General features: G+C 47.7%; 1 protein-coding gene across 1 annotated transcript in view; it reads right to left on the bottom strand.

Moving 5' to 3' along the window:
* The window catches only part of MCMDC2 (minichromosome maintenance domain containing 2), a 298,944-nt gene that overhangs the window by 37,985 nt on the left and 235,954 nt on the right, over positions 1 to 25,005 (bottom strand). The window contains exon 12 of the mRNA XM_029591416.1: positions 11,249 to 11,391. Within this exon, the coding sequence (XP_029447276.1) occupies positions 11,249 to 11,391 (143 nt within the window). The remainder of the gene's footprint in view (positions 1 to 11,248; positions 11,392 to 25,005) is intronic.

Here is a 25,005-nt window from a genome sequence, read left to right as displayed (position 1 = left end):
AGATGAGGGCATATGATAGACATTTAAATACCTGACAGGTATTAATGCACAAGAAATAAATATTTTTCAATGGAAAGCAAGCTGTATAACCAGGATTCATGATATAAATTTCTAAGGGGATAGATTCAGGAATAATTTCTGAACTATTTTTGTCATTGAAAGGCTGGTGGATCCCTGCAATTCCCTCTCAGAATGGAATTGTGGAAGCTAAAACAGTAATGGATTTCAAAAAGTTATGGAATAAAGACAGAGAGGATCCTTATTTTCAAGAAGTGAGAGGATAGCGGATGCATGACCTGGTGGCAGCACAAGCCATGGAGGTAGCCTAGGGGTAACTTGCATGGATCAGTAGTTATAACCCCCACAACAGTGGTATGACTCTACTGGACTTCCAAGACAGAATTTGGGCAATCTGCACAGAGTGATTATGACCTTAACAGTTTGTTTCCAAGAAGGCACCGGGGAAAAAAAGCTTAGTGGCTACCACAATACCAAAAATTATAACAAAAAACGTGGAAGTCAATCATTCAACAAATTGATTTTTACTCCAAAAGGTTGTCATATTTTTGGAGCTCAACACACTATAAACTGAGTGCTATTAAAATACATTAAAGTAGGAGTTTTTTACCCTGAACTTTACTCCATATTCTATAGTTCCATTGTGAAAGCATAATTATAGAAATATTCCAAAAATAATTAAGAATAAAAAGACAAGTCTTGATTGCAAACGTCGTCACCCACTTTCTCATAGCAAACTCAAACTAGCTCTGGTTCAAAAAACTGCTTTAACAAAGCCCATAATTGGTTAAATAGACCCCCTACCTAGGTACAATCACATAACTGAGCTCATTTGAATGCCCCTGGATGAAGAATCAAGCTGTTTCTGTTGTAGCTGTTTGTTGTATCAAGTGAATTTGAAGCAAAGGTTAAAATATGCCGAACAAGGAGCTGCCAAAAGAACTCTGGGATAATGTTATTCAAAGGTACTGTTGCGGTCCCGACCGCCCCTCTCATGTTCGGGGTCAGGCCCGCTTACCGTCTCTTCAGTTCTTTCAGGAATCTGCTTGAATCCAGGCTCGACAGGCTCGACAGGGCCTCCGCCCGAGGAGCTCCCACGAGGAAGACGCCAATACAGGTCTACCCTTGCCTGGCCTCGCGCACGTGCGAGGAGGGTTCTCTTAAGCGTACAGCACCCGGAAGCCCCGCTCCAGATTTAACCAGCGTCCAGTCTCCCACTAGACGCCTTGCAACGAGGTTTCCTGCTGACTAGTTGCTTCCTGTTCCTGTCCTTGTTTGCTGACTCTCGTTGTCTCCTGGTTCCTGATTCCGGTTTGCCTAACGGACTTCTCGCTAGCCTGCTGCCTGCCTTGATCCCGGTTTGCCTAACGGACTTCTCGCTAGCCTGCTGCCTGCCTTGATCCCGGTTTGCCTTACGGACTTCTCGCTAGCCTGCTGCCTGCCTTGATCCCGGTTTGCCTAACAGACTTCTCGCTAGCCTGCTGCCTGCCTTGATCCCGGTTTGCCTTACGGACTTCTCGCTAGCCTCGCGGCCTTCTCTGCTACCCGCCGCCTGCTGTGACTCTGGTCTGCTTCGCGGCCTAGCCTCCTTCCCGCTGCCGGTTTGGACCCTGCCTTCATCTGTGACCTGCCTGCCAGCCAGCCATCTGCCTCTCCTCCGGCAGCTATCTCTGAACCTTCTGATCTTTCTCCAGACCACCCTTGGGCGTACCTTCTCTGGACTACCTTGAACTGCTCCAGTCCCCAGGGCCTGGGTCCCTACGGGCTCCTCCCGGGGGGATTCCAGGCTCCGGGTATCCTTGCCAAGCACTGACTCCGCCTCCCGGCCTGCTCTGTGTAGTACCTGCAGGCCGGCCCAAGGGTCCACTTCCTGTGTTACCACTGCCCAGTCATAACAGGTACAGATTGGGGAAAGGCTACAAGAACAGTTCAATGTGTTTGAATATCCCTTAGGATGCTGTTAGGTCCATCATTGTAAAGTAGAAACCGTTTGGCACCATCAAGACATCACTACGATCAGGTCATCCCTCCAAAATCAGTAATGGAACTTTTTGATCTCAATGCCAAGTGATAAACGTGATGTAAAACAAACAGTGCTCCACTCTGATAACTCTATTTCTATATTAAAGCATAGTGGAGGCAGTATTATGTTGTGGTGATGCTTTGCAGAACTAGGGACAGGAATGCTTATGAAGATTGAGGGAAAGACGGATAGTTCCAAGTGCAGGAAAACCTGCTTCATTCTGCCATAGACCTGGGACTGAAGAGAAGATTAATATTTCAGCAGGATCCTAAGCACTCAGCAAGAGGAAATTGAATGTTCTTTTTTGTTTTTAATTAGATTTTAAATCATTTACATGAAATAAAACCAAAGAAAATCAAGAATACAAAAACAACCCACCACAACAAATCATGAAATTCTTCAATAGTCCACAATAAAGAAAGGGAGGCCATAATAAATGAAAAAAATACAAGAAAAACCATAACAATCCTGCCCAAGTGAGGCCCACCACACCTATACTACTGCTAACCATGAGACTTATCAAAAAGGAAAGTTTCTAAGTGGAGAGAATCCATGAGTATAAATTTGTTCCCCTGATAAACTACCTCACACTTACAGGGAAACTTATGAAAAAAGAGAGACACCCAAAATAAGAACACACTATTTAAAATGAAGAAATAATTTCCTTCATGCCTGAGTTTCTCTAGCAATGTCAGGAAAAACCTAGATCCTCTGTCCATAACAAATACTGACCTTATACTTGAAGTATTGATGAAAAAAATAGATTGTCTTATTCTAAAGCAAATGTAATAATAAGTCTAGTTCTGATAGGAATATTATCTTGAGAATTTTGCAAAAATAAAGATAGATTAGAGCTAACAAAAAGAGCTAACACTTCCAAACTGGGCTAGCGTGTCCTATTAGGTGAACTAGGACTGGGCCTAGGGTGCTGACCATTAGGGGACGCAAGCCATGTGGGGCTTTGAGCAGCGGCAAAGAAGAGTGGAGATTTGGCGGGCCGTGAGCAGTGCCTAGTTTGCTGCCCAGAAAACCACACACTTGGTGGGCGCGATCGCAAATGCAGTAGGAGTTGGGGCCGAGACCAGGAGGTGGCGGCACGACTGGGGGTGTGTGTGGGGGGGGGGGAGGGGCACAAGACAGAAGGTTCACCCAGGGCACCTAATCCCCTTGCACTGGCTCTGCATCCAAAGCTCCTTCCTCTAGACTCAGAACTTTTTTCTTATCAGGAATATAATAATTAGAAAGTATGAAATTGTTATCTTTAGAAAACTGCAAAACCTCTGTAGCATATTTTTAAAATAATTCACTATCAGATAACAACCTAGTGTAAAGGAAATTCAATAACTGGAATTTTTTAGATCTCATACTATTCTCCAAAAATTCACATTTATAATGTATACAGAAAATGTTGCTTACCTGTAACAGGTGTTCTCATAGGACAGCAGGATGTTAGTCCTCACATATGGATGACATCATCAGGATGGAGCCCAATCACGGAAAACTTCTGTCAAAGTTTCCAGAACTTTGACTGGCCCCTACTGGGCATGCCCAGCATGGCACTAACCCTGCAGCCAGCAGGGGTCCACCTTCAGTCTTATTTAAAAGCTGCAGGCAGTGCCGAAAAATAAAATAATAAAACGTTACGAACCCAACACCGCAGGACGGCGGGCGGGTTTCATGAAGACTAACATCCTGCTGTCCTGTGAGAACACCTGTTATAGGTAAGCAACATTTGCTTTCTCACAGGACAAGCAGGATGGTAGTCCTCACATATGGGTGAGTACCGAGCTGAGGATGTCTGAACATGCACCAAATGTACCTAAAGGCGTGCTACAGGCACAACAGCTGGGGTGGAATTTGGTAGAGGGAATCCTGAACCCCACCGAGCAGGCGGAAGGGTGTTGGTATGTCACGTTGTAAAGAGGTTACGAAGGACAGACTGGCCGAAGATGGAATCTTGTCTTCCGGCTTTGTCCAAGCAATAGTGGGCTGCAAAGGTGTGGAGAGAACTCCAAGTGGCAGCCCTGCAAATGTCAGGAAGCAGCACTGATCGTAGGTGTGCTACTGAAGTCGCCATGGCCCTCACAGAGTGTGCTTTAACACGGTCTTGAAATGGAATGCCCGCTTGCTGATAGCAGAAGGATATGCAGTCCGCCAACCAGAAGGAGAGAGTTTGCTTACCCACAGGCTTCACCAATTTGCTAGGGTGGAAAGAGAAGAACGAGTGTTTTCCCTGTGGGCAGCTGTACAGTCTAGGTAGAATGCTAGAGCCCGTTTACAGTCAAGGGTATGCAGAGCCTGTTCTCCTGGATTGGCATGGGGCCTGGGAAAAAAGGTAGGTAGTATGATGGATTGATTGAGATGAAAATCCGAAAATACCTTAGTTAAGAATTTCGGGTGAGTGCGGAGTACCGCCCGGTCCTGCAGAAGTTTAGTGTAAGGCGGATAGGTAACTAGAACCTGCAATTCACTAACTCTGCGAGCTGAAGTGATTGCCAAAATGAAAATCACTTTCCATGTGAGATATCGAAGTTCACAAGAGTGAAGAGGCTCGAATGGTGATTTCATGAGCCGACCCAGAACCAGATTAAGGTCCCAAGAAGGGGCCGGAGGACGTAGCGGAGGCTTGATGTGGAGCAAGCCCTTCAAAAAACGTGTTTCAAGGGGTTGTACTGATATAAGGACATCCCCGACACCTTTATGGAAGGCGGCTACTGCACTGACATGCATTCTGATGGAGGAAGTCTTTATACCTGACTCAGATAGATGGCAGAGATAGTCCAGAAACTTCGGGATTGGACAGGAAAAGGGGTCAAGGGACTGAGAAGAGCACCATGATGTGAACCTTTTCCATTTGTAAGAGTAAGGTTTTCTCGTGGAAGGCTTCCGTGAAGCAATCAAGACATGGGAAACTGGTTCAGAAAGGTTAAGTGGCTGAAGGATTAACCTTTCAGCATCCATGCTGTCAGGGACAAAACTTAATTGGGATGGGGTAGGCACCCGTCATTTTGAGTGATCAGAAGCAGGTCCTTTCTCAAGGGAATGTGCCTGCGGATGGAGAGATCCTGAAGTATTGGAAACCACACTTGGCGTGGCCAGTGAGGTGCTATCAGGATCATGGTTTCCTTGTCCTGATGTAACTTCACGAGAGTCTTCGAGATAAGAGGAAGTGGAGGGAATGCGTAGAGCAGACCGGTTGCCCACGAGAGGGCGAATGCGTCTCTGGGTTGAGAGAGTTTGCTGCGAATTAGAGAGCAGTAGTTCTCCACTTTGCAGTTTTATGGGGACGCAAAGAGGTCTATCCGAGGATATCCCCATTGTTGGAAGATGGAGTTCGCTACCGAGGGGTTGAGAGACCACTCGTGCGGTTGAAAGATGCGACTCAGCTTGTCTGCCAGCACATTGTCCACTCCCAGCAACCGGGTGGCCTTGAGGTACATCGAATGGGAGAGAGCTTCAACCCAAATCTGCACAGCTTCCTGACACAGAAGGAAGGAGCCCGTGCCTCCCTGCTTGTTGATGTACCACATGGCCACCTGGTTGTCCATCTGAATCAGGATGACTTGATTTGAGAGGCGATCCTGAAATGCCCTGAGAGTATATTTGATTATCGAAGTTCCAGGAAATTTATTTGGTGTTTGGCTTCCTCTGGAGACCAAGATCCTTGTGTCTGCAGATCGGCCACGTGGGCTCCCCAGCGTTGGTGATGAGAGTGAATTGAGGGTCTGGTGCCTGGAAGGGCAATCCCTGGAGGAGATTGATCTGATTTTTCCACCAGGTGAGAGACAGACGGAGTGAGTCGGTGAGGTGGACAATGGTCGACAGAGGCTGAATGGATTGAGTCCATTGAGACCTCAGAGTCCAGTGCATGAGTCCCATGGCCAAGCGGGCCATTGGTGTGACATAGACTGAGGATGCCATGTGTCCCAGGAGGATGAGAAATTGGCGTGCAGTCGCGGAGTGCTGAGACTGCAGCTGGTGAGCAAGAGACACAAGAGTCAGTGTTCGTTGTCGAGGCAGGAAAGCCTTTCTCTGTAAGGTGTCCAAGTCTGACCCAATGAACAACAAGGTTTGAGATGGGACTAAGTAGGATTTGTCATAGTTGATGAGAAATCCTAATGAAATTAGAGTGTGTAAGGTTAGATTGAGGGACGACAGAGCAGTTTGCTGAGTGGGAGCCCTGATTAACCAATCGTCCAGGTAGGGGTAGACGTGAACACTGAGTTCTGAGGAAGGCTGTGACGACTATGAGGCATTTTGTAAAGACTCGTGGCACAGACGCTAGGCCGAATGGAAGCACTCAATATTGATAGTGCTTGGGGCCTACTAGAAGCCTCAGGTATTTGCGATGAGCTGGAGTTATTGCAATATGAGTGTATGCGTCCTGGAAGTCCAGAGAGCAGAGCCAGTCTCTTCTTTGTAGAAGAGGTAGAAGCGAGCCCAAGGTGACCACTTGAACTTTTCTCGCTGGAGGTACTTGTTGAGGGCATGTAGGTCCAGAATAGGACGGATGCCTCCCGATTTTTTGGGGATTAGAAAGTACCAGGAATAGAACCCTAGGCCGTGCTGAGAGTATGGTACAGGTTCTATTGCTTTGGACTAGAGAAGGAGGGAGACCGCTTGATCCACATCGGTAGAGGTGGGGAGTCCGGTGGCACGGAGAGAAAGTTCAGATGGTAACCCTAAGCAATTTGTCGGAGGTGATTGAGTGCCATATGTTGTGGAAGTGGCATAATCGACCTCCCACTGGTACGTGAGGCAGAGGAATCTGGCTGCTGCTCTCTAGGTGGAAGTCAAAAACCTGAAGCAGGCCTTGGTTGAGGAGCTGCTTGTGGCTTTTGTTTATGTGTTTGACGAGACTGTGGTTTTTGATAAGGTCTCATGGCACGGGATCTGGTTGGTGGCGGGTAAGACTTCTTCGGGCGGAAGGACTTCTTAGAGTCCTTTCTGAAGGGCTGTTTTGAAGAGAAGTCTTCAAAACATTTTGAAGACTTCTCTTCAAAATAAAAAACCTTTTTATTATATTGCTCAATTATTGATTGTTACTCTCTCTCCTTCTGCCCTATCCTTTCTTGCTGCTCTTCCCCTGCCCCCCTCTCACCCTCTTCTTGCCTGCTCCCCCCCCCCCTGTTCTTTGTATTTTCTACCTGCTTCAGTTTTTTGTAAACCGGCATGATATGCCCTATGAATGTCGGTATATTAAAAGTTTCATAAATAAATAAATAAATAAATAAAAGTCGGAAGGCATCAGAGAGAGGGTCTCATGATGGTCCTTTAGTTCCGCCACCATCTGTTGAATCTGTTCGCCAAACAGATTATCTCCGACACAAGGCAGGTCAGATAACCTGTCTTGTATTTCTGGGCGAAGGTCAGAAGACTTGAGCCAGGCCCACTGTCTCACCGAAATAGCAGTTGCAGATACTCTAGTAGAAGTATCAAAGATGTCATAAGATGTTCTGATCTCATGTTTGCCTGCCTCAAAACCCTTGTTTACTAGGGTTTGTAATTGTTTTTGAAATTGCTGAGGCAGGGAGTCCGAGAAGTCCTGTATCTGCTTAAAAATGACCCTGTTATATTGGGTCATATAAAGCTGATAGGCGGCAAATGCGGGAGATGAGCATTGACCCTTGGAAGACCCGGCGACCAATGGTATCTAGTAATTTCTGTTCCTTGCCAGGGGGAACAGAAGAGTGAGGCTTTGACCTCTTCGCTCTCTTCTGTGCAGACTCCACCACGACAGAGTGGTGATCCAGTTGTGATTTCTGAAAACCTGGAGCTGACTGCACCAAATAGGTAGTGCCAGCTTTCCTGTGTACTGGAGCAATGGAGCCAGGATGTTCCCAGTTCTTCTTAAGGAGATCCAGAAGGACCTGATGGATGGGAATAGAGGTGATTACCTTGGGAGCATCCAGGAATTGGAGCAACTCCATCATCTGGTGCCTATCATCCTGTTCAGTTTGTAATTGGAAGGGAACCAATTCAGACATTTCCTTCACAAAGTTTATAAAGGAGAGGTCCTTTGGAGGAGAACGCTTCCTACTTTCAGTGGGTGAAGGTGGTGAAGGTAAATCATCGGTGTCTGTCGAAGAATCATCAGCCCAGGTATCATAAGGATCAGCACATGTCCCTCTAGGAACTAGACGGGGACAGGGTGGTGGAATACCTGAAGGTCCCGGTCTAGACTCCAAAGGACTCGGAGGAATTATTGGAGGCACCGATGACGGCATTGAAGGCACCGGTGCAGGCATCGAGGGCATCGATGGATGGCTCGGTGGCACCGATGGATGTATCGGCACCGATGGCTGGATTGGTGGCGAGGGATTATCGGCATCGATGGCTGAGGCAGAACTCCCGATGGAGGGATGCAGAACAGTGTTTCTCCTCCCGATGACACTGTAAGTGGGGAGGGCACCGGAGCCATCGGAGACCCGGGATCCATCGGTGGAAAAGCGGCCATAAGCGTTTCCATCCTGGAGAGCAGCAGTGCCAGCGCTGCTGGAATTGGGTTGATGATTGGTTCCACAAGTGGTGCCAGTGTCGGTGCCGGAGGAACCTGAAGTCGTTGCATCGTCTTGTCGATGGCCTCCTGAATCTTCTGGTCCAGTTCTTCTCGGAGACCTGGAGCAAGCAGCCCCGGCTCTGGAACAGAAGAGGGAGGCAGAGGTATAGCTGGAGGGACCACCGTTAGGCGGAGTTACGGCTCCCGATCCCCTGTCGGGTGAGGGTTGCATCGGTGACCCGGTCGCAGAAACGGTCTGTGCCTTTTCTGGATGGGGTTTCTTCAACAGCGGCTCGGACGATGGCAAGGTTGATGATTTCACTCCCTCGATGGTCCGAGACTTACGGTGTCGATGGCGATGTTTGTCCCTGCGATCCCCTCGGTCCTGAGGGGGAATAGAGGGTGTCAATGGCCGAGAAGTCGTCGATGCCAGGCGGTCACCGGCCGGTGGTCGATGCTGGTGTGAAGTTGACGGTGCCGGCTCTGACGACATAGATGCAATGGACGGAGTCAGGGTTTGAGCACGGAAGAGAAGTTCAATCTTCTCCATTCTGGCCTTGCGACCCTTTGGTGTCATTAGGGCACATTTGGTGCAGGTCAAGACATCGTGCTTGCATCCTAGACACATTACACAGACTTTATGCGGGTCTGTGATAGACATGGTGCGGGTACAGTCTGGGCACCGACAGAACCCAGACGCCATGGCCATGGAAAAAATCGAGCTGCGGTACGGTTGACGGCCAGTAGGCTGCGAGGGCCAAACTCGACGGTAATCGACGGAAAATGGGTAAAAACTTACCGGAGTATCGCGGTCTGAAAAAAGTTAGAGGAGGGACCCCTGTGGGGCAAATTAACTTTTAGTAATTTCGTGAGGAAAATTCCTGTCAGGAATCTCTTCAGAGCTCCTTTACCGCGAGGCTACTGCTGCGCGGAAAAAAGAAGACTGAAGGGGGACCCCTGCTGGCTGCAGGGTTAGCGCCATGCTGGGCATGCCCAGTAGGGGCCAGTCAAAGTTCTGGAAACTTTGATAGAAGTTTTCCGTGATTGGGCTCCATCCTGATGATGTCACCCATATGTGAGGACTACCATCCTGCTTGTCCTGTGAGAATCATTTTATCTTTAATACCAGCTCATATAGTTGACTCTAACTTAGATATTGCAGTAGAATTAGATTCCATCTGAGATTCCAGAGAACCCAATCTATCTTCCAAATCAGTCAACTTAGAAAAAACACAGGATGAAAAATCACAAAGCGGTGAAACAAGATGGCTAAAGAAGTTTCAGTACACATCACAATCTGCCATATGTCTCTGAGAGAAACACCAGTCATCTCAGCTGCAGCTTTGCTTGCTTCTGTCTCTTCCAACCAAAGGCAAGACAGGCTGAACAGCCACTGGAACCAACACCCAAGCAATACCTTCATCTCATCATATAGTTAAAGCAATACCAATATCTTCAGCTAAATGACTTGCCTGACCAGTAGCCCCTAAGTTAGGGGCCACTACTGTGGCTCCAAGAGGCTGAGGCCCCAAACTTAACCCAGAAGAACGAGATCCAGCATTGGAAACCTGTTCCTTTCTCTCAAACATCTGAGGATAAGGAGAAAGTGGTGGAAAGCATATACCGGGACTTAAGAATGCTTCAGACAAATTACCACTCAGATTTACCTGAGATGGAGAATGTTGTATACGGAGATCTATGAAAAAAATAGAAAAAAATTGAAAGGTGCAGCTACAAAGGTAAAAAGTAGCAACAGGCATGGACATTGTTAAAAAATACCATCCTAGAAGCACACTCCAGATGTATTCCATGCATTAAGAAAGGTGGAAGGAAGGCAAAACGATTACCAGCATGGTTAAAAGGTGAGGTGAAAGAGGCTATTTTAGCCAAAGGATCTTCATTCAAAAATTGGAAGAAGGATCCATTAGAAGAAAATAAGATAAAGCATAAGCATTGGCAAGTTGAATGTAAGATACTGATAAGACAGGCTAAGAGAAAATTTGAAAATAAGTTGGCCATACAGGCAAAAACTCACAATAAAAACTTTTTAAAATATGTCCAAAGCAGAAGGCCTGTAAGGGAGTTAGTTGGACCATTGGATGAACAAGGGGTTAAAGGGGCACTTAAAAAGAGAGTGCGACGTACAAACAGAACAGTGCTGGCTTGTGAAGATTTGATGACCTTTGGAGTGAGGAAACTCACTCAAAGATGAGATTTATGCAATGTTCTTTCAACCTAGCTTGATGGACTCTCTACCTGGGTAACATCAAGCTAGGCTGAGAGAACATTGCACAAATCTCATCTTTGGGTGAGCTTCCTCACTCCAAAGGTCATCAAATCTTCACAAGGGAGCACTGTTCTGTTCGTACGTCTCATTTTGAATGTCAAAGTGGCTCCTAACCCCTACACTAATACCTAAACCTCACCTCGACTTACTAGGTGGGCCTCCTATACAGATATAAATACCTACCTAGGATGAGGGCATTACAGCTAGTCTCTCTCTCAATGAAACAAAAAATGCAAAGTTAAACACCATATAATAGTTACCGTAGTTGCCCAGAGAGTTTGTTACTACCAAAGTTTATTGCTACAACAAAGTACAAGAGTTTGCTTGACTGCTGAGACTCAGACTTGCAGTAATGAAGATTATGAAGGAACACTATTTATATGCTGTATATACTTAATGACACATAAGCATAAAAACTTACAGGCTTTTGAGTGCAGAAGCTGATAATTTAGATCCATGTGTGGAGTTGTTTCTGATTCTTCGACTTGCTAAGTAATAACCATGAATCAGTTTTTCAACCACTGGACTTAATTCTACTTCCAGATTTTTAGCAAAAGCAATAAGCTAGGTACATAATTTAAACATATGATCAAACTATTGAAGAAATATTCAATAAATATAAAAATAAATTAAGTTCAACTATTTTATGCATAGCTGTAAATTTCCTTTCCTAAATATATATCTGCTTCCAAAAGTGTCTAGACATAACTTGTTCTGTTGCATAGAAGTACAATTAATGCCTATTTTGATTCAATCCATGCGACATCCTGCGAATCACAAAGGAACAGGAATCATAACAATAATAAAGTGTCTACACAAGAAATAAATCACTCTCTAGTGCTATAGCATTAATAAGATTTCACATTAAAAAGTTAAAATCTAGTATAAAGCAGTAAAGCAAGTTTCTTTACCGTAAACAGTATTTTCCATAGATAGCAGGCTGAATTAGTCAGAACACTGGGTGATATCATCAGGTGGCACCAAACAGACCTCTCTTTCATAGGTAGTAGAGCTTTTGCTCTACTGTGCATATGCGGGAATTCCCACTCGGGCATGGTGTCTTGAAACCCCCCCCCCAGTCAGTTTTAGAACTAAGTCTAGCTAGGTAATTGACTCTGCAGGGAGGTGGATGGGTATTTAGTATGGCTAATTCATCCTGCTATCTACTGAAAATACCATTTACAGTAAGCAAACTTGCTTTTTCCTTTGAGAAGCAGGACTGAATTAGCCATAACATGTGGAGAGCCCCAAGCTTAGGACTGAAGCAGAGTGTTTACTGAATAAGTAAACTGGTCTCCACCATAAAGCATAGACTACTGGGTGAACAAGCTACAAAAAAACTGCTTGTCCAAATTTACTGTCTGAGAGAGTGTCCAGACAGTAATGGGATGTAAAGGTGTGAACCAATGACCATGTTGCAACTTTGCAGCCAGGAATAATTCGATGAGCCTTGATGGTGTCTGCAATTTGAATGCCTGTTAACTTACAGCAGTGTGCAATACTGTCTGCTAGCCAGCTGGACAATGTACGTTTCGTTACTGCTATGCCCAGAATGTTGGGATTATAAGACATGAATAGTTGGGAAACTTGATGAAGGAGTGGTGTTCTTCTTTTGTAGTAAGCCTAAGATCTTTTACAGTCCAAGGTATAAAGAGCTTTCTTACCTTCGTGTGCATGCGTCCTCAGGAAGAATGTGGGGAGCATGATTAATGTGAAAATCTGACAGGTTGGAACTTTGGGTAGATGTGGTGCACCATTCTATTGTGGCAGAATTGTATATAAGGAGGATAATGAAATAAAGCCTGAAGTTCACTGATTCTTCAGGCTGAGGTTACTGCTACCAGGAATATTATTTTCCATGATAACAACTTGAGAGAAGCTGTCTCCAATCGTTCAAAGGGCAGCTTCATCAATTGTACCAGGACCAAGTTCAGATTTCAAGAAATGAGAACTTTTAGAAATGATGGTTTAGTATGCCACAAGGCTTTCATGAACTTGGATACTAGTGGATGAATGAAGAGCAAGGTGCAATATGCTGCTGGGAGTAAAGCAGAGTTGCTTACCTGTAACAGGTGTTCTCACAGGACAGCAGGATGCTAGTTCTCACACATGGGTGACATCATCAGGATGGAGCCCAATCACGGAACACTTTTGTCAAAGTTTCTAGAACTTTGAATGGCACCTACTGGGCATGCCCAGCATGGCAATAACCCTGCAACCAGCAGGGGTCCCCCTTCAGTCTTGTGTATAGTAAAAGTACGTGTGAAAAATAAAATAACAAATTGCAAGCGAACCCAACTCCGTGGGGTGGCGGGTGGATTTCGTGAGGACTAACATCCTGCTGTCCTGTGAGAACACCTGTTACAGGTAAGCAACTCTGCTTTCTCACAGGACAAGCAGGATGGTAGTCCTCACACATGTGTGAATAGCAAGCTGAGGATGCCTGAGCAAAGCACCAAATGCACCCAAAGACATGCAACAGGCACAACAACAGGGGTGGATTTGGGAAGAGGGCATCCTGAAAACCCAGAATGGGTCGCTGGTAGAATGTCGAGTATTAAGCTGAGAATAGGTTGCGTAGAACAGGCTGGCCAAAAATGGAATCTTGCCTGCCAGCCTTATCCAAGCAATAATGGGCTGCAAAGGTATGGAGAGAGCTCCAGGTCGCAGCTTGACAAATATCGATAAGTGGTACTGAATGAAGGTGTGCCACTGAAGATGCAACAGCCTTAACAGAGTGTGCTTTAGCACGGTCTTGTAGCGGAATGCCTGCTTGCTGGTAGCAGAAGGAGATACAGTCCGCCAGCCAGGAGGAAAGGGTCTGTTTTCCCACTGGATTTCCCAATTTGATGTTATCAAAGGAAACAAATAATTGGGTGGATTTCCTGTGGCTGACATGTGGCCTAAATAAACTGCCAGGGCACGTTTGCAGTCTAGGGTATGAAGAGCCCTTTCTCCTGGTTTTGAATGGGGCCTTGGAAAGAAAGTAAGTAAAATGATGGATTGATTAAGATGAAATTCTGACACTACCTTTGGTAAAAACTTAGGGTGTGTACTGAGGGATAGGGGTGTGCAATCGTTTTCGCCGTATTGGCGATCTGCAATGTATGTTGCACTATTCGTAGTATTCGTGGAGAAGTGAAACGTATCGCGATTCCCCATGAATACATGAATCTTCGCCGAATTATACGGCCACCTAAATAAAAATTTAAACAAACCCCCCACCCCACCCTCCTGAACCCCCCCAAGACTTACCAAAACTCCCTGGTTGTCGGTCTGAATCAGGATGGATTTGCCTGAGAGGCAATCCTGAAAAACCCGGAGGGCATATCTGATCGCCTGAAGCTCCAAGAAATTTATCTGATGTTTGGCTTCCTGTAGAGACCAGGTTCCCTGAGTCTGCAGGTCGTTGACATGAGCACCCCAACCTAGGTTGGAGGCGACTGTTAAGATAATCTGAGGTTCTGGAGCCTGAAAAGGAAGGCCTTGAAGAAGATTGGAGTGTTGCATCCACCAGGCCAGCGACAGGCGGAGCTGCTTGGTAACGTGGACATTGCTGAACATTGGATGATAAGCCTGAGCCCACTGTGATCACAAGGTCCACTGTGTCACTCTCATGGCCAAGCGGGCCATGGGCGTGACATGCACCAAGGATGCCATATGACCCAGCAGGATGAAGAAACAACGAGCCGTCGTGTAATCTCGAGCCTGGAGGTAATGTGCCAGGGATCTGAGAGTGTGAGCTCGATCCCGAGGGAGGAAGGCCTTTGCCTGTATGGTGTTCAGATTTGCCCCTATGAAGGATAGGATTTGAGATGGAACTAGTTTGGACTTGGCATAGTTGACTAGAAACCCGAGAGACAGAAGTGTACTGAGGGTCAGACGTAAGGATTCTAGTGTGTGGTTTTGGGTTGGAGCACATCAACTAATCGTCAAGATAAGGGTATACATGGACTCCTTGACCCCTCAGGTAGGCCACGACCACTACGAGGCACTTGGTGAAGATCCGAGGTGCGGACGCCAGGCCAAAAGGGAGGACCCTGTAATGGAAGTGCCTGGGGCCAACTAGGAACCGAAGGAATTTTCGATGAGACGGAGTGATGGCAATGTGTGCGTACGCATCCTGAAGATCTAGAGAGCAAAGCCAATATTTTCTTTGCAGTAGAGGAAGTAGGGAACCCAGGGTTACCACTCTGAATTTTTCTTTCTGCAGATACTTGTTCAAGGCACGTAGGGCCAGGATGGGATGAATGCCCCCTGATTTTTTTGGGATGAGAAAATACCGAGAATAGAACCCCTGCCCCTGCCCCTCCAGTTGAGAAGAATGGTCGGATGACCCCCATGTGGCCGAGGTGAGGAGTACTTCGGCACAGTCAGGAAGTTGAGGTGGTACCCTTGGGACACTACAGCCAGGACCCACTGGTCGGAAGTGATCGTGTGCCATATGTTGGTGAAGTGGCACAGTCGACCGCCGACTGGTACGGACAGTAGAAGAAGTTAGCTTCTGCTCTCCAGCGAGGAGTCAAAACCCAGCAGCTGGGCCCGGTTGAGGGACCGGCTGGCTGGGTCTTCTGAGGTTGGACTTGCCTGGGCTGACCCTTCTGGTAAAGCCTGGAAGGACGACCTTTAGCGGCAGGAGGATAATATCTCTGTGGTTTGAAAGACGATCGCTTAGAGTCCCTTTGAATGTCCTCTTAGAAGTGGACGGGAAATCAGAAGGTACTGAGGAAAGCTGGCGTAGTGTTTCATGGTGGTCCTTTAGCTGTGCCACTGTTTCCTGGATTTTGTCCCCGAAGAGATTATCTCCAGCGCAGGGTAGGTCTGCTAACCGGTCCTGCACCTCTGGTCGTAGGTATGAGGACTTCAGCCAGATCCACCTTCTTGCACTAATCCCCGCTGCAGACACTCTGGATGCAGTGTCAAAAATATCATAGGCAGCGCGGACCTCATGCTTACCAGCATCTAGGCCTTTCTGAGCGAGAGTATTGAGTTGATCCTGGAATTGTTCTGGTAAAGATTCAGAGAAATCTTGGATCTTCTTGAAAAGGTCTCTGTTATACTGGGTCATGTATAACTGATAGGAAGCAATGCGAGAAATGAGCATTGAGCCATGGAAGACATGCCTGCCAAATGCATCCAGGGACCTCTGTTCTTTCCCTGGAGGTATGGAGGAATGAGGTTTAGAACGTCAAGCCTTCTTCTGGGCTGACTCCACAACCACAGAATAGTGATCCAGCTGTGGTCTTTGAAACCCAGGGGCTGTCTGGACAAGGTAGGTGGCATCTGTCTTTCGGTTGACAGGTGGCACCGAGCCTGGGTTCTCCCAATTTCTTTTCAGCAAGTCAATTAGGATTTCATGAATAGGAATCGACATGATCTCCTTAGGGGCATCAAGAAACTGGAGTACTTCCAGCATCTTGTGCCTCGAGTCCTCTTCTGTCTGAAGCTGAAATGGAATCATTTCAGACATTTCGTTTATGAACTTAATAAAGGACAGATCCTCTGGAGGAGATCGACGTCTCTCCACAGGGTGAGAGGGCTCTGAAGGCAGATCATCAGAATCCTGGGAAGAATCATCGGTCCAAGGATCGTAAGGCTGATCCCCAGCTCCCATAGGATCACCAGAGGGAAGAAATGGTGTTAGTCCTGAAGGATCAGGCCTAAGCATCGATGGTACCGGAGGAGGCACTGATGGCATCGATGGCGGCCATCGATGCCATCGGTGCCATCGATGCCATCGATGCCATCGGTGCCACCATCAATGCCGTTGGTACCATTGGTGCCGTTGGTGACGGCGGCACCAACGGCATTGATGGTGGCACCGATGGAGGACGATGCAGTATCATAGAAACATAGAAATGACGGCAGAAGAAGACCAAACGGCCCATCTAGTCTGCCCAGCAAGCTACGCACTTTATCCATTTTTTCCCCTTTTATTCTCTCCCACCTGTTACTATTGGCTTCCAGTACCCTCCAGCCCTAATTCCTCTCCAGCCCACCACCAATTTAGAGAGCAGCGCCGTATCTGCATCCAAGTGAACGTCCAGCTCAATTAGGGGTAGCAACCGCTGTAACAAGCAGGCCACACCCTTACCCCATACTCTTACCCACCCCTGTTTTTATTTTTTTGTTTTGTTTTTTTTTGGAGATAGCAGCCCTCCATCCTTCCGCTCCGTGAAGGTGGAACACCAACTACTGGCCACTGGCATCCCGTTCCGTGAATGCCTCTGTGGCTACTGCCGCTCCGTGCAGTGTTTGAATGCCTCTGTGGCTACTGCTGCTCCGTGCAGTGTTTTGCTGCCTCCTCTTTATTCACGCCCTCTAGACTTGATGGATTCACAGTGTTTATCCCACGCCCCTTTGAAGTCGTTCACAGTTTTAGACTTCACCACTCCTCCGGAAGGGGCATTCCAGGCATCCACCACTCTTTCCGTGAAGAAATACTTCCTGACATTGGTTCTTAGTCTTCCTCCCTGGAGCCTCAACTCGTGACCTCTGGTTCTGCTGATTTTTTTCTGACGGAAAAGGTTTGTCGTTGTCTTTGGATCATTAAAGTTTTCAAGTATCTGAAAGTCTGAATCATATCACCCCCTGCTCCTCCTTTCCTCCAGGGAGTACATATTTTAGATTGTTCAATCTCTCTTCGTATGTCATCCGATGAAGACCCTCCACCTTCCTGGTCGCCCTTCTCTGTACCTCTTCCATCTTGTCCTTGTCTCTTTGTAGATACGGTCTCCAGACCTGAACACAGTACTCCAGGTGAGACTTCACCAAGGACCTGTACAAGGGGATAATCACTTCCCTTTTCTTACTCGATATTCCTCTCTCTATGCAGCCCAGCATTCTTCTGGCTTTTGCTATCGCCTTGTCGCATTGTTTCGCAGACTTCATATCATTAGACACTATCACCCCAAGGTCTCTCTCCTGCTCCGTCCACATCAGCCCTTCTCCCCCCATCGAATACAGTTCCTTCGGATTTCCACTCCCCATATGCATGACTCTGCACTTCTTGGCATTGAATCTCAGCTGCCATATCTTCAACCACTCTTCCAGCTTCCTTAAATCCCATCTCATTCTCTCCACTCCTTCCGGCGTGTCCACTCTGTTGCAGATCTTAGTGTCATCCACAAAAAGACAAACCTTACCTTCTATCCCGTCCGCAATGTCGCTCACAATTATATTGAACAGGACCGGTCCCAACACCGATCCTTGTGGGACACCACTTAAAACCTCCCTCTTTTCAGAGAGAGCTCCATTTACCATCACACATTGTCTTCTGTCCATCAACCAGTTTGCAATCCAGGTCACTACCTCGGCACTCACTCCTAAGCTTCTCATTTTATTCACCAGTCTCCTGTGCGGGACCGTATCAAAAGCTTTGCTGAAATCCAAGTAGATGACATCGAGCGCTCTTCCTTGATCCAATTCCTTGGTTACCCAGTCAAAAAAGTCAATCAGATTTGTCTGACAGGATCTTCCCCTGGTGAATCCATGCTGCCTCTGGTCCAGCAATTCTCCCGACTGTAGACAGTTCACTATTCTCTCTTTCAACAGTGACTCCATTACTTTTCCCACCACCGAAGTGAGGCTAACTGGTCTGTAGTTACCAGCCTCCTCTCTGTTTCCACTCTTGTGAAGCGGAACCACCACAGCTCTTCTCCAATCACTCGGCACCACTCCCGTTTCTAGGGATCTATTGAACAGGTCACACAGCGGACCCGCCAGCACATCTCTGAGCTCCCTCAATATCCTGGGATGAACCTCATCAGGTCCCTCATCGCCTCAGGAAAAGGACCGAGGAGAACATCGTGAAAAGCGTTGCCACCGGCATCGGAAGGCCCAGTCCGCTGATCCAAGCAAGCCCTTGGATCGATGGCCCTTGGCAGTATAGGTACCGATGGAACCGGTGACATCGATGGATGTGTCGGTGGCAAGATCCCAGACGGTGGTATGGGTATCGGTGTTTCTTCATCTTCCGAAGACAAAGGTATCGGAGTGGAAGGTGGTGGATATACCGGTACTCTTGGTTCCACCGGTGGAAGTGCACCGATCAGCACATCAGTCTGCCTAGAAGTGGTGCAAGCACCGTGGGTATCGGGTCGGTGACTGGGGCTGGCATCGGTGATGGCGCCGATGGAGGTTGGAAGCCCTGAAGTGCTTTACCGATGGCCTCTTGGATCATCTGATCCAATTCCTCGCGGAAGCCTGGGGCATGTAACCCCAGCTCTGGAGTGGGAGGCAATAGTGGCGTATCTGGAGGGTCCACCAGTAAAAGTGGAGTCGTGGCTCCCTGCACCGATGAAGATGGGGAACGCCTCGGTGACCCGGTCACAGAGGAGGATGGGGCCTTCTCTGGACGGGATTTCTTTGTCGGTGGCTCTGTCGACGCCGATGCCAAGGGCTTGCTTGGATCAGCGGACTGGGCCTTCCGATGCCGGTGGCAACGCTTTTCACGATGTTCTCCTCGGTCCTTTTCCTGAGGCGATGAGGAAGAAGTCGACACCTTCGGAGTAGTCGATGCCGGTCGGGCAGTACCAGTGTCCTGCTGCTGGCGAGAGGTCGATGGCACCAGCTCAGATGATGTTGAAGCGGTCGATGGAGTCAGGGATTTTGATTGAAAAAGAAACTCCATCTTCTCTGAGCGGGCCTTACGGCCCTTCAGCGTCATTTGGGCACATTTGGTGCAAGTTAGGATGTTATGGTCAGACCCTAAACACAGTACAAACTCTATGCAGGTCTGTGATGGACATTGTCTGAGGACAGTCGGGGCACCAATGAAAACCCGACGCCTTGGCTTCGACAAAAATTTAGCCATAGCGCGGTCGATGGCCTGTAGGCCCCAAAGGGAAAACTTGACGGGAATCAACCGCAAACAAAGGAAGAGCCTTACCTTTCAGCCGCGGAGTATGGAAACGATAGGGGGACCCTATGGGGTAACTTTTTTTGAAAATTTTGAAAGAAGTTCCGTGAGGAAAGTTCCTGTCAAGAATCTCTAGAGAGCTCCTTAACCCACGTGGCTACTGCTGTGCAGAAAAAAAGAGACTGAAGGGGGACCCCTGCTGGTTGCAGGGTTAGTGCCATGCTGGACATGCCCAGTAAGTGCCAGTCAAAGTTCTAGAAACTTTGACAAAAAGGGTTCTGTGATTGGGCTCCATCTTGATGATGTCACCTATGTGTGAGGACTAACATCCTGCTTGTCCTGTGAGAAAGTACAGCATCTCCTGTTCTTGGCGCTCCCAGCATATTTTCTGTTAGCAGCTGCATTCGAAGCACCGGGAGCAGGAAGTACTGTACTTCACTCCCGGCAGAGGATTGTAAATTTCGGGAGGACGGGAGGGGATCTGCTCAGTGTTAGTGGGTGGCAGGCCTAGTATTTATTCACAACAGATGAGTGAAGGTAGAATCCGGTTAGGTTTGCAGTTTTTTTTTTTAAAGAGAACAGAAGAATGTGGGTTGGGCAGGGAGCCTGACCCACAGACCTAGGAACAATTGTTTTTTAAATCGGAGGCAATGTGGGGTGGGGGTTGAGAGGCTGACAGGGCCATGGATGAAATTTCATGGGCGGGAGGGAGGAAAACAGGCCACAGGTCCCCTCACTTCTTCTGTTTTTAAATTTCAAAGCACTATTTACCTGGATATCTTTTGAAAATATCCGGATAAATAGAAAGCTATCTGGCCACACTAGGCCATATAACTAAAAACCCTAATCAGCTATATTCAAAATAGGCGGATAGGTTTTTAGTTATCTGGCTACAGGTAGCTGGATTATTTTAGGCAAGTATATTCAGTGGGATGTTTATCCCACTGAATATATGGGATACGTTATCTGACTAACTTTAGCCGGATAACTTGTCCATTAACCGGCTTATTGAATATTACCCACATAAGTATTTCAGAGACATGATAGGAGAAGGATAACCAATGGGACACTGTTAAAGCTGGGTATAAATTACATCAACATGATAGGGTAGATTGAATTTGTGGAGGGGTGGCACTATATTTAAAAGATGGCATAGAGGCAAGCATGAAAAAAATCTTGTAGGAAAAAAATGCACTGTGAAATTCTTGTAGAAAGAAAAGTAAGTTTGCTTACTGTAAACAGTATTTTCCATAGATAGCAGGATGAATTAGCCATGCTCTCTCTCTGGGGTCCAGAGAGGAGGGCAGGATCACATGGCTAATTCATCCTGCTATCTATGGAAAACACCATTTACGGTAAGAAAACTTGCTTTTTTTCTGTCAATAAGCAGGCTGAATTAGCTATGCTTTCTGGGAGTACCTAGTTTAGAATTGCATTGAAAATATACACAGTCACCTGATCGTTGAGGATGGTGTGATCTTTAAAGGGTATTAGTTCATATTTGTACTGTGTGCAAGCCACCCTTTTTGAGGACAGCCTTGACCTCCTCTTTTATGATGTAAAACTGATGAGCCCACCAAGCCATCTGATGCTGACTGCTGGTCGAGACAGTAATGAGATGTGAAAGTATGGATAAACAATCATGTCATTACCTAACAAATATCCAACAAGGGTACATTATATAAATGTGCAAGAGAAGCTGCAATGGTTCTAACTTGATGTGCTTTAACAGAGCCAGTTAACTTAGAGGAATGGGATGTGTAGCAGAACTGAATACATTGAGTTATCCAATTTGCTAAAGTCATGTTCACCACCAGAGCATCTGGCGCATTTGGGTTAAATGATACAAACAGTTGGGATGCATGTTTGATTGAGTTCTCTTTTTGTAGAAAGCTAACACTCTTTTGCAGTGTAGCATCCTTTCTCTTTCATTGTTATGCGGCTTTGGAAAGAATGTAGGCAGCACGATTGTCTGATTCAGATGGATAGCTGATACAACTTTTGGTAAAAAGGATGGATGCATCTGCAAAGTAACTTTATCGTGGTAAAACTGTAAGTACGGGGAATAGTGAACCAATGCTTGAAGCTCACTCACCTGTCTCGCCAAAGTTACTACGATTAGAAACACTACTTTCCAAGTTAAGTACTTCATAAGGACCGACTCCATGGGTTTGAAAGGTGGGATCATAAGCTTCTCCAGGACAACATTCAAATTCAAAGGAACCACAGGCTTGGAGACTGGAGGTCGAATACAGTTAAGTCCCTTCAGGAATCTAAATACCAATGGAAGGGTAGAAATGGAGAGTGTTACGATTCCTGCCCACGGAGCTACTCTCCGCGAGCAGGCCTCTCCACTTACTCACCAACTCCGATGCTGCTGACTGTTTTCGCGGCTTTCTGCCGCTGCCGGGACACCTCGAGCAGCTGGGAGGCCGCCGCCGAATCCCCTGGTCTTCGTGGCCTAGCCGCGCTTAAATCCTCCTGTTGTCGCAGGGAGCCGCGAGTCTGTCCTCCTTGAGTGGCAGGAGAAAGCCCACTGCTGCTCCTACGTCATCCTGCGCCCTGGAGGCCGCCCTAAAGCCTGCCTGCTCCTCGTTTGCTTCTGTGCGGCAAGGACGCCGCTTTCCAGGGTCCTGCTTCTCTTCAGGGCCTCTTCCTAGGCACCGGCGCGCACCTCTTCACTGTATTTAAAGGGCCCGCGGCCGGATATGCCCCGGGCCCCACCTGATGACAAATTCCTGCTTCAGCCCTATTTAAGGGCCTCTCTTCAGTCACTCCGGGCCTTCGGATTGGGTTCCACAGTTGTCTGTGCTTCATGACCAGTCCAGGTTCTCCGTGGTCTTCTCCTGTTTTGATGGCTTCATCTTCATGTTCCTGATGCCCTTCGTCCGTGCCTCCAGATGTCTTCATGTTCCTGATGTCCTTCGTTCATATCTCCTGATGTCCGATGTCCTTCCTGATGCCTTTGTCTTCGCCTCTGCCTCCATGCCTTGGTTCCTTGATGTCCACCTTCCTGGCATGCCGTTGTCGTGGTCTGCGACCAGTCCCACGAGTGGGCTGTGTAGGGTGCCTCACGGTACAAGGCCATCTTCTCCTGTGCAGTGCAAGCCTTCAGAAGTGTTCTGCTTGAACCTTAGTCTTGAATCCTGAGTTGTCTTTGAATCCTTGAGAATCCTGAATCTTGAGCTTGTATCTTGTCCCGGTCTTCGGAGCTCCTTGCATTTGTGTCCGTCCATGCCAAAGACTCTGTTCGAACCTGCTCCACTCCAGCGTGGTCCGCGACCAGTCCCATGGGTGGACTGTGTAGGGCGTGCCCCGGTGCAGGCCTCTTCAGTATCTTCGCCATGTTCCAGTATCAGCTTCCAGTATCGCTACTAGAGTCTACTTCGAGTCCAACGTGGTCCGCGACCAGTCCCGCGGGTGGACTGTGTAGGGCGAGCTGCATCGCAGGCTCGACCCAGCACTTTGATCCTATGCCTTGATTCCTCATCTGCAGTGCCTTGATCCTTTGCTTACATCTACAGTGCCTTGATCTTTTGCCTTCGTCTACAGTGTCCTCGCCTGAGTCTTCATCTATGGTGTCCTCGCCTGAGTCTTCGTCCAAAGTCTTCTGTGTTCTAAGGACTCCGTCTGCCCTCGTCCTCTGTCCGACCTGCTGCCTTTTGCCGTTACCCAGCAGCAGGTCCGTAAGGGCTTGGAATGGTCAGAGGACTGTTCATTGATCAACATTGCGTTGTTGGTCATCCTGGGGTGTGCAGGTCCAGTAGAGGGTCAGACCTTCCGTCTCCTTGTCTTCGTTCCAGTCTTGTCTTGCTCCTCGTTACCCGTGCTCGCACCAGCTCACCTCCCGTGGTGTGTCTTGGGGCTCCTCCCTGAGTCGTGGCATGGTCCAAGGGCTCACATCTCCTGTTTCAGAAACGACCGCTTCCGTGCTTGTAACAGTATCCGAAGGCCTCCAAGCCCTCGGTTCGTAGCACTGCACCCTAGGCTCGGCCTCGTCTCCTCGCTTCTGACCGCTCCTGCTTGCATTGTCCTAGTGCTTGCCAAAGGAACCATCTTCAACTAGAAGTCTCTCTTCATATCCACAAGTGAGACTCCTGCTATGGACTACTTGTTGTTTCTTTGCAGATGTCACCTTCCTGCGAATCACCTTGAATCCACAGTTTGATCCAGTCATCCACTCTGCGGTTTAGCCCCACTGCCAAGCTAAGGATTACATTACCATATTCCAGTACTCTAGTATGTCTGCACCCAGAGCTCGCCACTATGGGTCCTCTAGCGACCTTCACGCTGTATTCCAAGCCACCAGTATCCGGATTGGAGGATCCTGATTTTCTGCCCTCTGCTCTGCTGTACAGCCTCGTTGTCAAGCTAAGGACTGCATTTCTATCTTCCAGTGATCCAGTATGCTTGCACTACCATGATACTGACCTTCCTGAAGAGATCTTTTCTTCCTTGGATCCAGAGGAACCCATGTGGTTATCTTCAGTTCATCACCCCAGGGAGCCTTCCATACAGCTCAACGAAGTCACTGAGTATTCTCCAACTCCAGTGTCTTCCACCAGTGACTCACTTCTACAAGGACATTCATCAGTGCCTGCATTCGACTAACCATCTGTGGAGATTCACTGCATACCCATGAAATTCTCCGCTGTCTTCGAGCCTGCCTCTTGAAGCTCCATCTGTCGTACTGGCTCCTTGACCCAGTCCTAAGGGAACCTCATCTTCACAGTCATCGGAGCAATCTTCTTCAGCAAACAGTCCCTTGCATAAGTACTATAGCGACACCTATTGACCATCAAGTCTGAGAGTGACTTTACCACATTGTGAGTGTCTGAAGTATTCATAGATTTCCCAAGATGCTCACTCTCATATCAGTCTGTAAAGACTTTTCTCATTTAGCCATGCAAGCCGGGAAGCAACAATCCTGAGCTTCTTTAGTCTCTGCTGCCTGCTCAGCTTTGGACGTCCGCCTTCCACAGACCCCACCTAAGTCCAAGCGGCTCAGATCCTCAAGGGCTCCTCCCGGGGGGGATCTTGGGCTTCCAATGGTGAAGATTTTGTGGGTCTCCCAGCTCCGACTTCCTGTTCTACTCACGTCATCTGGAACTCTCGTCGTACACCCGTCCCCAAGTGACTGCTCCTAAGTCCAAGCGGCTCGGATCCTCAAGGGCTCCTCCCGGGAGGATCTCGGGTTTCCAATGGTGAAGGTCCTGTGGGTCTCCTGGTCACGACCTTTTGCTGAGAGCCCTCCCTCGGTATTGAATTCACCATTTTCTTAGACAAACGTTACCTCCAGAATTAACTCTCCATTGTCT

The sequence above is a fragment of the Rhinatrema bivittatum genome, chromosome 2 (genome assembly GCF_901001135.1).
Source record: "Rhinatrema bivittatum chromosome 2, aRhiBiv1.1, whole genome shotgun sequence".
In the NCBI taxonomy this organism is placed as follows: Eukaryota; Metazoa; Chordata; class Amphibia; order Gymnophiona; family Rhinatrematidae; genus Rhinatrema; species Rhinatrema bivittatum.
This window is presented reverse-complemented; position numbering and strand designations above follow the sequence as displayed.